We start from the raw sequence: 15,927 nt of genomic DNA, 5'->3' as shown, positions 1-15,927 counted from the left end.
AAAATATTCTCAGCTCATCAGCTCTTTGTACAGATAACTAATTACCAATTCTCACTTTAATATAGAATGGGCCACCCATTCAGTCTTTTATTTTCTTTATTTTGAGAGGATATTATGAACGAAACATTTGTTTTAAAACAAGTAGGCATTTTGGATGAGCGTATTAAAGACCTTCTTTTCCTAATCAGTTTTAAATTGATCGTATTGATCATGCTGTAATATTCTTGGGCCATCTGTCTTTGGATAGTTTCTTTGTTATCGGGGATCATTGGTTTAACATGATGAAACCCAGCTTAGACTTTATGTAATATATCACGAAAGCTGACTAATGAACCCCCCAAAAGACAAAGACTTGATGCTCTGGGACTCATTAGACTGTTTAGAGATGCTGTTGTGTTTACGTTTAATTGATAGTCATTCTAAAGAGAAGAGGTGATGGCCTTACTAACCAGCAAGGTTGGAAGTCCCTGGGGATTTGCCTTTGCATGAAAGTCGGGCAGGCGACTGAGCACTCCTGCCTCAAATAAAGAAAAATCTCTGGGGCATGATATACCCTAGGGGCAGTCTTTGTGAGGCTTTACCTCAGGCAAAACTTTCCTTACTTTTCTAATTACAATGCAGTGTTTTTTATTTCTGTAGTTATAAAAAAAAAAACAATGTTTCTTTCAATTTTAAGACTGGCAAAAAGGCATCCAACAAACCCAACTCTTTATTATGGTTAACCTTCTCCTCCAACAATTCTTGTCTTTAAAATAACTCTGGTTATTTATTTATTTTTTTATCAACTTGAACATTTTAATAAAATTTTAAACTTTGGAATAATGATGTTTCTGACCCCTTTCATTCAGACTTACATTCGCCTAGCCATCACCTCTCCACTGTGGCCTCTTGGCTTTCCATGAACACCACTTGGCACACCCAATCTATTTCCTCCTTCCACTGGTCCAGCAGTATTCAGATCAATGCTTAACAGCTGGTTGGCCAAGAGAATAAAGGTGTGCATGCACACAGCATTTTAATATAAGAATTTCTGATATCAATGAGTAGAAAAATGACAAATAACACTATTTAACTTACTTTATCACACATGTGTAACTGTGTCTTACAGAATGCTGTTGTTGAATTTTGCCAACTGCCTACAATTGCAATTGATGAGCAAATATAGTTCATGAGGACCACTCAGTGTCTTCATTTACATTAGTTGCTGAAAGAAGCATAATTTCACTCCTGCATTAATGATTTGAGCAATTTTTACTAGCCACATTATGGAGGTTGAACAATGAGAAACCATTTCTTGGAGACTTATACTGTCCACAATTAATCGCCATGAATACAACATACACTCACTTTTAGCTACTTCACTAACACGCCCCCCCATCATTTTCTTATATGCACACACACACACACACACACACACACACACACACACACAAACACACCTATGATGATTTTCATTGTATGAAGGTTTCTGCCAGGCTGGTTTCCAACCACTGTGACCTTGCAGAGTGTAAGATACACAGAAGCCACACGGGATGGTACATTGCACCATTCAAAAGGAAGAGCCACATGCAGCCTCATGAATATGCGATGGAAAACAATAATTAGGAAGGGACAGACTCTTAACACTTGCTCCTTAAAGAAAGTTTTGAATTCTAAGTTTATATACCTTGATCTCTAATAACAGTGACTTTGAACAGCACATTTTAAAAGTTCAGTTCCACAGGGAATTATTGTGAGCCAGTGTGGTTCTGGCACACCTCTGAGTCCTGACCCTTAGTGGTACTGTCACAAACGACACATATGATCTGTTCTTAAATATTTTCTGTGATCTCATGAAATGGTTCTGACCTCTAGTATTCATGTGCTAATGATTTCTGCTCCACATTTCCCCTCTGACCTTTCGATTCATACTTTAAACATTTACCATACACCTATATTTCGAAGTTTTATTGGCCATCTCTAACTGATCAACTAACAGGGCAGCCCTTATTTTTATGACCTTCATTTCATTCCTGACATTCATCACTAAATCCAGCTAGTGGTAAAAGACAATTTTTTTTTATTTTTATTGAGCTCTACATTTATCTCTGCTCCCCTCCCTGCCTCTCTCCTTCCCTCTTCAACCCTCCCCCAAGATCCCCATGGTCTCAATTTACTCAGGAGATCTTGTCTTTTTCTACTTCCCATGTAGATTAGATCTATGTATGTCTCTCTTAGTGTCCTCATTGTTGTCTAACTTCTCTGGGATTGTGGTTTGTAAGCTGGTTTTCTTTGCTTTATGTTTAAAACACACTTATGAGTGAGTTCATGTGATAATTGTCTTTCTGTGTCTGGCTTACCTCACTCAAAATAATGATCTCTAGCTCCATCCATTTTATGGCAAAATGCAAGATGTCACTTTTTTTCTGCTGCATAGTACACCATTGTGTAGATGTACCACATTTTCCTTACCCATTCTTCGGTCGAGGGGCATTTAGACATCTTGAATCTCTCGCTGTTTTAGTTTCTTGTTCTTTCCCCTTGACAAGGATACTTAGTGCATTAGAACCTATAAGAAAGATGACTTTTGGTGTCCCTTCCACTTACTAGCAGCACACAGTGTTGAGGATATCTAATTAAATGTCTATCATTCCTTCCTTATAGTCCATCACTTGCTCCTCAACCTCTGTACCACATGATCTAATTCTCTAAGGCAGAATAAAACTGCTTAACAATCTGCCCAATTTCTCTCACCATGTATCTTTCACTTGAGTCTCTAAGAATATCACTTTCATAATTGTGAGCTGTTATAATTCCCCCAAATAACTGCTTACTGCACTTTTGCAGGAGGTCTACTTCCAAGCTTTTGCTTTTATTGCAACTAAACTCTTTATCCTACTGGTATCTTAATTCACTTTGGGCTTCTGACTCTTCCAGCAAACCTCTTACAATCTCTTTTTCAAAACACAAGCCAGGTTATGTGGACTTCTTCTATTCTTCCAAAACTGACATCTACATGTCTGATGTTAGATGTTTATCCATTTATTTCATTAACTTCTGTGTCTATTTAACCTACCTAAGATCAAAATCCTAGGGAAAAGAAAGTATATACAAAGACACATTAAAACACTTGATGGAAAAACAAATAAACAAGCCCAAATATTTTAAATAAAATTGCTCTCAGCAGAGAAAAATGTAGAGCTCAATAAAAATCAATAAAAAATTGCTCTCCATTTCTCATAGCAAGGTAATTTAATATGAGTCCCAAGTAAGTTATTTTTTACCTTAGAATAGATTAAAATATATTTAGCTGTATCTTCTAATGACGTTTGCTTTTTTATTTTACTTTAAAGACTTCCCGTTAACTTTTCTCAGTATTTTTTCAGAATACCTTTTTTTTTTTTCAAAATGTTTTGTGTTTGTGTTTACTTTTGCTGTTGAGTCAGGTTTTCATGTACACCAGGCTAGCATCAAATCCCATATTATCAAGGATGTCATTCAGCCTCCTATCCTTATGCAGGGGTTGCATGTGTGCAGGCTCACCACCGCAGCCTGTTTGCATGTGTGCAGGCTCACCACCGCAGCCTGTTTGCATGCAGTTCTCGGGACCAAACACAGCTTCACGCTTGCTATGTAAACACCATACCAATTCAACCACACTCCCAGTCCCTCAAAAAGTTTTAAGCTGAGGAATAGGATCATGTTGAATTACATTTTCTGTAAGCAACAAAAGCCTCGAAATTAATTTTGCTCCAGTGTTAGGCTTGTTCCGTTCAATCACAAATTTCTCCATTAAAAGATCTAAACGGTATGGGAGAAACCAAGAAGTCAGAAAAGCACAGGGGACAATATATTCCAAGTCAAAGAGAATTTGCAGATGCTAAACAAGGACGTCAAAGTTAGAAAATGAGAGAAGGTGGTATCTTGAGACATTAAAATGTAGAAATGATGTGATTGTGGGAGAGTCTTTCTCCTTAGCAATGTATTTCAAGCTCTGACGCTGAGCATCAGGGTGTTCTACGCATGTCTTTCTTTCCAGGTTGTGTAAGGAGATTTCCATGCTGCCAAGTGAATGTAGACTCTGGGAAAGGGAAAGTCTGGTGGACCATCAGGAAGACCTGCTACAGGATAGTTGAACACAGCTGGTTCGAAAGCTTTATCGTTCTCATGATCCTGCTCAGCAGCGGAGCCCTGGTAGGTCGGCTACTCTTTGGATTCACATAAACGATTATCTTTATACACAAAAAGGAAAAGTAAGTATGGCAAGCTTTGCTGAAAATTAATCCTTAGACTTTGGTGTACATGGTTCATTCACATTTCTTTCTTAGCATTTTATTGTCCAATGACTATATATATGGTCACTGACTTAAGATTTAGTTTCTATAAAATTTTCCTCACTTAACAAAGAAGAAAACTAAATACAGAGTTAAAAATGTTTCTTCGTATCTCAAATATAGCAAATGTCAAGGTTTTTACTTCCAAACCACTTTCTCTTTAACCCAGCAGATGAGAATATACCTAAAAGAAAATGGAAGTAGGACCTGAAATAACTAATCATGACACCTAAATCCCAAATCCTTCCTTGCCTTTATGCTTCTGCATCCACAGAGTTGTCCCTGGATGTTGAGACCTTGCATCTGTCTGAGTCCTGTCTTGATTCTGAGACCAGTCACAGTGAGGTCTTTCCAAGCAGAGCATTTTGTCTCATCGCTGAGACTCGCTGCCCCTCACAATGAACCTGTACCCCAATTCTAAGAGCACACTTCTTCTTTGGCACCAAACCCCTTCCTTGTCATGTTTTCAAGTTATGGTTTCTGATTAGGAGGCTTGTATAAGCTCTCAGGACTGAGCGAAAGACACAGAAAAACTTTGAGAGCTAAACTACACACACACACACACACTTCAAGCCTGCTGACTTTCACAACATGAGCCAGTGTTGTACATCTTAGCAGATCGGCCCATTCTATCTGTCCTAGTTCCTCAGTCTGCTTCAATATTGCTGTCAGTAGTTGAAAAAAGAATGTGCTAAGGATGGTTTTTAAAGTATCAAATTTTTTTGAGGGGGTGGATGAGAGGAGAAGAATGGATCAAGTCCATGACCATGGACAGGTAATATGATGTTAATCACCAAAGTTATGTTATATAGCTCTCGTTTTTTTTTTTTTCCAACAAAGTGGCTGGTGCTTTCACATGATAGAGAAAACTCTAGTAATTCAGATCTATTTCAATAAGTAGCCATTTTAAATACCTCCATTAGCTCACTCTTTAAATCAATTTTAATTATTTCCCAAAGAACTTAGGGCTATGACTACTTTGTCATTCCACTTATTTAAAAGTTCTTGTAGAGTGTAAATGCTACTTGCATGGCAAAGAAAAGAGAAAAAAAAAAGGAGGTTCCTAACCCTTTGGAGTGGGTGTGCAGTGTGGAGGAATACAATGGTTTGCAAGAGAGCTGAGCCTTGAATGCGGTCTAAAAGAATCAGGATTCTTTCCATTTGAATGGAAAAAGGTGAAGTAAGAACCCTTGGGTCTTAGAGACCATGATTCTTCAGAGAATTACTTGCAATATGTAATTACATTCTTTTGCAGTCCCTTTGCCTTTGGCAACAATGAAAAGAATGTCAGAACCACATGTTCTGCAGTAGCTGCAAGCTAGGGTCAAGTAGCCGAACTGCTTTCACACGATTGTTTTCTGTGATGTGTCCACCAGAATTACATTTCCTCCTTCTCTAGTGAAACATAAATTTTAGACTGGACAGGAGTTAAAATTTTAATGATGTTTCCACAGGCTTTTGAAGACATATACATTGAAAAGAAAAAGACCATTAAGATTATTTTGGAGTATGCTGACAAGATATTCACCTACATCTTCATTTTGGAGATGCTTCTAAAATGGGTGGCCTATGGCTATAAGACATATTTCACCAATGCCTGGTGTTGGCTGGACTTCTTAATTGTTGATGTAAGTATTTTAGAATAAATTGTAAAGGATGGTTTATTCTAAATGTTCTGTTTTCACTGATGCCTTTCTATGTTATCATCTTGCCATCTTATTTTACTTTTAGGCCAGCATTTATGTTTTTAAGAATATTAATGTAGCTCACAGAAACATATCTGTGATGAATAGCGCATTAATCTTTCAACCAATGTAACTTCTCTTCCATACTACTCCATCAAATGCTTGTAACCTATCTTTTCATATGTTTCCCAAAATTAAAAAAAAATGTTATTTTAGAAACATACATGATTTGAACCTAGAGAGAAGATAGCTCAAGGGTTAAGAACACTGGCTTCTCTTCCAGGGCATCCAGTAATGATTTCTAGCCTTTGTATGTTTTCTCACAACATTCTGCAATTCCTGTCACAGGCACTCTGATATACTCTTTTGGTACTTAACATACATGGTAAACAGACATGAAACACACATGGTGAACAGACATACATGTGATTAAAAGTCTACACATAATTTAAGCAGAAATAATTTTCTTTAAAATATGCATGATTTGAATATCATTCTGGTTAATATTTAACAAATAAAATGGAGATCAGAGAATCTTTGAGAGGAAGGAACAGAACAAGGCAGGTGAGTGTTTCTAGGGGAGAAAAGACACTAATTTTCACAACATAAAATCCAGAGATGAAGGGGAGATAGTCAAGCTATCTGACATACTAGCTGAAATTTAGGTAAGAAGTTAGGGTTAAGTCTGACTTTGTGTTAGATGGAAAGAAAGGCTAGGGAATGTTCATCTCAGTCACATTGATGAAGAAAATAAAAATGAGTCATTCTTGTTCTTCTCTCAAACATTGAGCTACCACCCCGCCAGAAGGGCAGCAGAGGGGAGAAGTCAACACTACTTAGATAAGTTCAGAGAATATTTTAGGACTTGCATATTGGAAAAAGCTTAAGAATACTTTTTTTACATGTTATTTTTAATGTAGGACAAAATGATTTGGGGGCTGGGGACAGGACTCAATTATAGGGTGTCTGCCTACCACGTGTGAGGCACTAGTTTCAATATTCAGCACAGAAACATAGAGAAGGAGATGGTGAGTTTCTGTCATTGCTTCCTTATTTGTTGACAGTTCTAGACACATGTATGCTAATTACTCCCCACCCTTTGCCATCTCCTTAATTGCCTGTAGTTCTTTGTGTAGGGTGGAGGGTTCTTGAATTTCCAGCACTCCTCCTGCTACAGTCCATGTTAGTGTGTCTCTGATTGTTGTCTTTGTTCAACTCATAAGTTTAGGCAGTCATGTTAGTAAAACTCTCTGGTGTACTTTCTGATATTCCTACAACTTTATGTATTTAGGAATATACACACGCATATCTCTCTCTCTCTCTCTCTCTCTCTCTCTCTCTCTTTCACACACACACACACACACACACACAGAGAGAGAGAGAGAGAGAGAGAGAGAGAGAGAGAGAGATTTATGTAACAACAATCAACAGAAAAAGAGGCCATACATTTGAACAGAGTGAGGAGGGGTATATCGTTATTCCCACAGATGCAAGTAAAAAGACCACTGACCTAAATCATCATCATGACCAAATTAATTAAAGCAAACAATTAATTAAGGCAAGCTTCTTTCTTCGTGTACATGGGCTGTCTCTCCCTAAAAGTGGAGCTAAAAAGATTTTCATGGGACACTGGTAAGATAAAGACTTTTTAAAGTCCAGGTGTTTGAGTTTATAAATGGCGGATATGGCAGACAAACAGGTGATAGTGCAGGAACAGAACATAACAACGTCCTGAAACAAAGAAATTCTTGTAAGATGGTCATACAGGGTAATCATAACAAGAGAAAGTCATAATAACCTTTGAAACAAAGGTATGGTTGCTCTTTCCTAGAACACGCAGTACAGAGCCATTTGTCATTATGGTTACAAAAAGCAGATTTGAGAAACAGATTTAATCATAAATAGAAATGAATCTGGTTTGTTTTTACTATGAGATGGCTTTCAAGCCTAAGATGAAGGCAGACTGCTTTATCAATGTGAGAGGGTTTGGAGGTAAAAAAGGGAAGGGTAAAACGATCTAACTATTATAATTTCAAAAAATAAAGAAAATCTTTTCTAAAAAATTGTGGGAGGACAGACATGTATTCCCAGGTGTTGAATGGAGTGCAGTGTTCTGCGAGTTTATCAGTATTCACTATCAGAACATTTAACACCAGCTTAAAGAACCATTCTACTATTTCATTATATATTTCAAGTGTTAAGTAATAATTTTAGAATCTTCTTTTATGAAAAAGAGAGCATACCTTTCTCCTTAGATGGGTAATAATGAGCATGCAAGACAGAATCAATTTAGGAGTGAGGAATAATAGGTCCTACTAGCTATAGGATATTAAAAATGTATGCTCCATTTAGTGAGCTATTCCAAAGTGAATACACGAGGACATGAGTTCCACAGAGCACTTTACCTGTTTCAAGCAGCGGTCGTTAACTTCTAAGCAATGAAGTTTTACTCTCTAAACAATTAAATAGAAATTGACCTGATTCCAATCCTCTAGAAATACTGTGCCTCTGACATTATATTAGCTGTGTTTAAGACTTGCTTTGCTCTTAGACACAGTGCCCCTTGCAGTAAATAATAAATGAAAATTACTCAGAAAATGAATGCACTAGAGTTACAGATTTCAATTCATGGAAGAACTCAATGCTCTGTTCCGAAATGAATGTTGATTTCTTTTCTGCAAGTGTTCTTTCTTTTAAGATAATACAAGAAAAGAAATATTACCTATTCCAATAGGGTGGCCATCATAGCTGCTAGACCTAACATGATGAAATTATTATAAATGTATGTTTATTGTTAAGCAGTGAACCATGTAGCCATATCCTATCTTCAATGTAGCTCAAAATTCTTCCCATAAATTATTACAGATTGACCTTTGGTGACAGTCCTGATAAACTGAAGGTGAAAAGCAATATTGTTTTAAAACTGTGTCCACCTCCATCATGAACCTTCAGGTGGTTTCCAAATACAGATTATACTCATGTTTAAATCCATTGAAGCCTTTATTTTTTTAATATTTATTTATTTATTATGTATACAATATTCTGTCTATGGGTATGCCTGCAGGCCAGAAGAGGGCAGCAGACCTCATTACAGATGGTTGTGAGCCACCATGTGATTGCTGGGAATTGAACTCAGGACCTCTGGAAGAGCAGTCACTGCTCTTAACCACTGAACCATCTCTTCATTTAAGCCTTTAAAATATTTTTATTACAGCCTTGGAAGCACACTTAAGTTTGCCATTGGTTTCATTTTAATAGACAATTCATTGGTTGCTGTAATTAAATTCTCTGATTTAATAAACAAATAGGTAACCAGTAATTATGAAACACAAAGTTGTGTTGTTGTTTCTATGTAGGTGTGGTAATTAGCTTTTCTTCCTTCTATTATTTCCTCTTTTGCTGAACCTTCCATAAGATCTATTTTCTTTTAAAATTTTCTTCCCTACCTAGCAGGAGTGTGCTGACTAGATAATTTTATAAGAACAATTGCATTCTTCTGTTTTCTTTCTCTTGGTGTGATTTAGAATTGAATTTTCATGTCTGTGTTTTGTCTCTTCACTGAAATAGTTACTGAGGATGTCATTTTTTTTGCAGGTATCTCTGGTTACTTTAGTAGCCAACACTCTTGGCTACTCAGACCTTGGCCCCATTAAATCCCTGAGGACACTGAGGGCTCTAAGACCCCTGAGAGCCTTGTCTAGATTTGAAGGAATGAGGGTAAGAAAAATGCTAAACTCCTTATTGTAAAATCCTTATTGTTTAAGTATAGCTTGGAGTACTTCTAAAATTAGTGTGTAGTTATTGTAGACTATCACTGAATACATAGGTGTACATATACATAATATACGCAATATGTTTATATCTAGTAATTACACATAGAATTTTACAGTGCCTACTAATTAACAAAGTAATAAATGATACTATAATTCTTCCTTTATGTAATATACATAGAAAATTACATGATCCTAATAAGTGGCCTTTCTTCTTTTAATATGGAAATTTTTCTATGCTAGAGTTAAATGATGAGACCACAAGTAGTCCTGATACTATTTCTCCTATATACACCAAATGATTTGCCTCATCAGATATCCAATTGATTTTTGATAAAGGAACAACCTTAGTCATGGAGCATAAGAAAGGATAAGCGGGTAAAGTAACATTAGCCATCATATCCAATTTCATGCTCAAAGTAATGATGATTCAAATTCAGTGGAATTGTATCAAAATTACATTCAAAGAAATCTAAGAGTTTAGTTCATTGGCAATATGCTGCATAATAGCTCCAGAAGAGACTAATTCCCTAGAAACAAAGTGATAGAGGCAGTAACTACAGTCAGCCTGGTTTTAAGGGTTGTATTAAACCAGGAACTTCTTCCTAACACTCATACAGGACAATGCCTCTATTTTTTTTTGCATATAGCTCAAGTCATTATTTCTTGCTATTCTTTAATTTCTTCTTCTTCAGATTTATGCCTGATTCCTCAGCCTATATTGTTCGTTCACCTTGGAGTGCTTTTTATCTCATTTTCATCCCTAACTCACCAACTTGAGTATAGTAGACAGCACAGCATCAATACAAGCACCTCACCATTAAATTGCATTTGAATTTACCTCATCTGTTCAACGCAAAAAATACTTAAGCATCCTCTCACCTATAACTACATACTCAACACTCCCATCATATTTTACTCATTTGCTTCTCTACTTGCAACCTCAGAGTAACTTAACATGGAGACCAGTCTGGAACATGTATTTTAGATATTTGAATACTGATAAGCTGTCAGCATTGCCTGGGAATTTTCAGAAATGCAGACTTCTAACTTAGTCTGCCTGGCTACTTTCAAAACTGAGAACAGAAGGTCATGATTGAGAGACTAGCCTAGGCCATGTAGTGAGATCACATCTCAGAGAAACAAAAACTAGAGAGATAGCTCCGAGGTAGAAGACATGTCTCACTTTCATTAGAATCTGGATCATTGATAGTCAGTGCATGTATGTGCACTCATGTGCACACAACACATGCAGCCTCCCATGGTACACTCTAGGTTCACTCAGCCTGCCTAATTGTATATTCTGTATTTATCCAAACTCATGTGAGCATAAAAGAACGTTCTGACCTTCAGCTTTTAGATTGATAGCTCTGCTTGTCTAAGTAGTACTCTAATCTTTTGCTAGCTCATGCATACAGTTGACGATTCCCAAGTTTATGACAGGTCAGAAATTGAAAAGAATCCATAAGCAAAACACCATAGGAATGCAAAACTCCAACTTCATTTTATGAACATAGATGGTGTTAGTATTCCTAATTCTAAGTTATTCTTTTGAGCATTAGTAGAATGTTGTGTTTTATTTATTGGCCCATGGATTTGAGCAATGTCTATTGTTTCTCTATAAGCCAAAAACATGTTTATGCCTAAAAACTATTTCATTTGCTGATAAAGCCAGGCTACGATTTACAGGGTGTTTTTGTTGGTGGTACTACTAGTGTTTTTTGCTCATTTTTATTAAGGTAGGTTGATCTAATTCAAAATATTTTAACATATTACAGAATCCAAATATTTATTTATGTTTGCCCTAAAAACAGAAGTATTTCCTCAAGCAATAGTGTCACTTTGGGGGAAGAAAGGAAACAATACAATTGAAAGATTTGGATGTAGTTTCCTCAGCGTGCTGAGGCTCTGTTCCTTTCCCATCATCCTATAAATGCACACAGTAACATCCATTATTGTGCTGGTAAAAATGACGACTGTAATGGTAAACAGACCTCACCTTCCCATCAGCAAGTAAATCGACCCAGGCCAGGGAAACAGCATTTTGTGGTACCTCCCGTTGTACTACATAGGCGCTTGTCTGCCTGTGACAGTTTAAGAAAGTTCTCAAAATGTGGTAACATTGCAGAGCCATGACTATCAGCGGATCCTGTAAGTTTGATAGAAAGAGTTGGGTATGTAAGCCTTTGGGGCTAAGGGCTGTAAGGTGCGCTGTGATAGGCACAGTAGGGAGAAGAGGGGAAATGAAGATGGGGCTGTAAGTCTGATGAGAAGCTGGCTACCCTAAATACCACTCTAGTCCTGTTCTTCTGAGCCTGTTTGGAGACCGCCTATACAGTCATATCTGATAAAGTGAGGAGTAACGTGGTTACTCATCACCACATCTCTCTCTCTGGAATCTCCCCACAGTCATTCTTACTGCTCCAGTTGAGGGGTCAGGAAGTCACCATCAGTCCCCTGACTGTTGCTATGAAGAAAGGTTCTATGGAAGCAGAGCAGGACCTTTTGTTTCTGTACGACAGATGGCTACAAAGGCATGGAACCCATACTAGCTACAGAAATTTAAGAATATTTTCCTATCTCTATTTTAGACTCATTCACAGATAGTCAGAGACCCTCAATGTGTTTCCATTTGGAAGTTTCTTGAGGCCCTGCTTAACACGTTAAACTGAAACGCAAACACCCATAAACTGGCTCTACATCGTTCATGCTCAAACATGGATGAGAGCTGAAGGGTGAGAAGAAAGACAGATTTCTGAAGGATGCAATGACTATGAAAACCCAGGGAGAGAGAGAAGAACTACTCCAGAAGCTGTGGTACAGAAAAAAAAATGAAGCAGGGAACTCACTGGATCCTCAGCAAAGTCAGGGGTGCGGAGCAGCAGAGAAGAAAGGAGGAAGGAAAGCCACAGCGCGTGTTGTTTCCACTGAGGCCAGCACGCTCTATACTTGGGCAGGCACTTGCATAGGAGTCATTTTTAGAGTTAGAAAAATAACTACAAGAGAATTGCCTTCATCTTGTAGAATCATCACAATGTAAAGAGGGCAAACAACCAAAGGACTCCTATACTTCACCCAATGTAATACAATCCAGCAACTTCACTATATAGAAGAGTGGGCTTCTGAAGACTGATTATTCCAGGGTCATGAGACTGTAAATACACATTTCATAAATTTTTCCCGTTAATGTCTATATTTCTCTTTTCTGAAGTGTGTAGATTCACGACTTTGTCTTGTCAGCATCAGGTTCTAAAGGTTTTATTTATTTTTTTTTATTTGAAGCGCACTGTCATTTTTGGCCATTTACTCTTCTGTTTATGCTAGTAGCTTTAATGGTGTTTATTAATCATGAAACTGGTAAATCAAAACCCCCAGGGCTTAGGACACACCTCATGCTGCTGGGCACACTCCTAGCCTTTATCAGCTGTTTCAATAGATTTGTTATTGCTTGGTCTTCGACCTTGAATTTTGTACTGATGTCTGTTTGACATTTTCTCCTGATCTTAACTAGTCTTTCCTTTTTCTCTGGTATCAGGTGGTGGTCAATGCACTCATCGGAGCAATCCCTTCCATCATGAACGTGCTTCTTGTATGTCTTATCTTCTGGCTAATATTTAGCATCATGGGAGTCAATCTGTTTGCTGGCAAGTTCTATGAGTGCGTTAACACTACGGATGGCTCACGATTTCCCGCAGCTCAGGTTGCAAACCGTTCTGAGTGCTTTGCCCTCATGAATGTCAGTGGAAATGTCCGATGGAAAAATCTGAAAGTGAACTTTGATAACGTTGGGCTTGGCTACCTGTCTCTGCTTCAAGTTGTAAGTGATTCTTCTCATGAATGCTTGGTGCAGAGTGGAGGCTGTCAATCATTGCTTAGATAGATATGTTGCTAGGTAGAAATTAAGATGCCATGCGATTTTTCCAATAGATCTGCTTTTCTTTTAGAGTATGTTGCCTTTAAGCATGGCTAAAGAGCACAGATTTCTTGAATTGGACTTGTGTTAATTCAGTATTGACAGTTTGTTTTGTCTTCAACCTACATCACTGCATCACCACAATATTAACCTCCATGTAGCCATTGTGGGACTTCTATGTTTTTCTTACAAGGGAATGAGAAGGGAATGAGTCTTTTCACAGACAAGCCTTGAAAAATGGAGATAAATTGTTTCTTGCCCTAACGATAACATTCTGCTTCACTTTTGGAAAGTAGAAGTTCATATGCAAAATTCATAATATTTATAAAAATTGTAACAATTTGTAAATGTTTAATTAGGAAAAAAGTTTAGATAATGACCTTCTTTTTAAAAATTATACCTGTTTTAGCACGGCTTTTGCATCTGAAATAAACAAACGTGATACTCTGATTTAAAAAGTCGCAGTGTTTGTTACGTAAAATTGGTATTTTAAAATAGAACAAAACTAATTTGAAACTACTAGTAAATATTGTAAGACTAAATAGACATAGCCCTATTTATAATTACTTTAGAGTCTGGGCTCCACACTAAAGTTCTATAAATGTACTTACAGGCAACATTTAAAGGCTGGATGGATATTATGTATGCAGCTGTTGACTCTGTTAATGTAAGTATTGATCAATTTTAATTTTTTTAGTTTAACTCAGTATATTTTCAACCACAGCTCTCATTCATGCTATGGGTATGCACAAATATAACGAAAAGCTGCCACCCTGCTGCAGTCGAGTGGTTAGAAGTATAACATGTCGAGATTAGCATTAATGTAAATTCTGGATCCACTACATTTCGCAAATTCTTCAACCAACTCTGAGCAATGTACTTTCACTGTCTGAGTCTTGGTTTAATCTGCTGTGAAAATGAAATAATCCAGTGCCTCGCTCATGGGTATGTCGTGAGGATTCACCAATCAGCACTTAGCATAGGCTAGTGGTATCTAATGGACAGCAAACACAAGTTTATCAGAATAACTTTTACGGTTTTTATATTTTGAAGCACATTGAAATAAAACCTTATCTAATAAACCTTAAAGATTATTGGCTAGTTTATGTTCCTGAACTCCAGTAGGCATGTTTATAACCAATAGAAATATAATAAATTAATATGAATTTGGAAATTAGGAGTATTCTTTCCATCATTTAGCTGATGACTAGTCTTATTAGACTGAGATTAAACTCTGCATATGATCATATCTTTTATAAATCACTTTAAGATTGTGTGACTATACAGAATAAGTATCTATCAAACACTTGCTATTACTGAATAAATATTTAACAGTGATTCTACGAAGTTTTACCAACGCTTCTGAAACACTCTTTCTAGAATAGCAGTCTTAGAATTACCTTGTCAACACATGTGAGAGCAGAAATAATAAATTTTATTGTCAACGTGCTATTGACTTTTTCCATAGGTAAATGAGCAGCCGAAATATGAATACAACCTCTACATGTATATTTATTTTGTCATCTTTATCATCTTTGGATCGTTCTTCACTTTGAATCTGTTCATTGGTGTCATCATAGACAATTTCAACCAACAGAAAAAGAAGATAAGTATTTTAAGTGTTTCCTTCATTGCCCTGAAAAGAATTAACTCAAAGTTAATTGGTTACTTTACATTTTATTTTTCAAAGTATTGGTCAAACATTCAATTCCATATATGCACAATCCTATCATTTTATTGTGTAAAAGTTTTCTGTCATAGCAGTAAACATAGCATTAATTATTCTGTTTCTCTGGTGTTGCCTATAAAGGACTGAACACTAAATCGATCACTAATTCAAACCAGAGAGCTATTTTCAAAGTAGTTTTATTTATTTTGGAAGTACCCTTTTCTCCTGCTAGCCATTGTTCTGTGGTGTTTTAAGATGGCGCATAGGTGGCCATCACATGTGATGTAGCTGCTAAGGTGAGGTCACCTATGTTGTAGCATGAGAAACAATATAGCTAATGAAAGTAAGATCCCCTGAGTGTGCATATCAATCAATCTCCTGAGCTTTTTAGCTCATTAATCCACATAACAGCTGTAGTTCCTTTCGACTGTCATAATAAAATGCCACGAAGAGTAGGACTCAGAACAACAGTGGTTTCTTCCCCTACAGGTTTAAAGAACAAAATCAAAGCAGTAGAGGGGTCCTGCTCTCCTCTAGGCCTCTAGAGGAGGATCCACCACTCCTGCCAGTCAAGCCT

At 37.0% G+C, this 15,927-nt stretch overlaps 1 protein-coding gene and 1 long non-coding RNA gene across 3 annotated transcripts in view; one reads left to right on the top strand and one right to left on the bottom strand.

Moving 5' to 3' along the window:
* Positions 1 to 15,927, bottom strand: part of LOC148118722 (uncharacterized) — a 90,902-nt gene that overhangs the window by 36,036 nt on the left and 38,939 nt on the right. The window lies entirely within an intron of this gene.
* Positions 1 to 15,927, top strand: part of Scn9a (sodium voltage-gated channel alpha subunit 9) — a 142,595-nt gene that overhangs the window by 116,493 nt on the left and 10,175 nt on the right. For both annotated transcript variants that reach the window (XM_087900030.1, XM_087900029.1), the window contains exons 19-24: positions 4,019 to 4,173; positions 5,768 to 5,941; positions 9,593 to 9,715; positions 13,304 to 13,585; positions 14,295 to 14,348; positions 15,150 to 15,287. In XM_087900030.1, the coding sequence (XP_087756156.1) occupies positions 4,019 to 4,173; positions 5,768 to 5,941; positions 9,593 to 9,715; positions 13,304 to 13,585; positions 14,295 to 14,348; positions 15,150 to 15,287 (926 nt within the window). The remainder of the gene's footprint in view (positions 1 to 4,018; positions 4,174 to 5,767; positions 5,942 to 9,592; positions 9,716 to 13,303; positions 13,586 to 14,294; positions 14,349 to 15,149; positions 15,288 to 15,927) is intronic.

Source organism: Myodes glareolus, chromosome 21 (genome assembly GCF_982192425.1).
Source record: "Myodes glareolus chromosome 21, mMyoGla1.1, whole genome shotgun sequence".
Classification (NCBI taxonomy): domain Eukaryota; kingdom Metazoa; phylum Chordata; class Mammalia; order Rodentia; family Cricetidae; genus Myodes; species Myodes glareolus.
The sequence above is the reverse complement of the archived record's forward strand: the minus strand, read 5'-3'. Positions and strand labels throughout refer to the sequence as shown.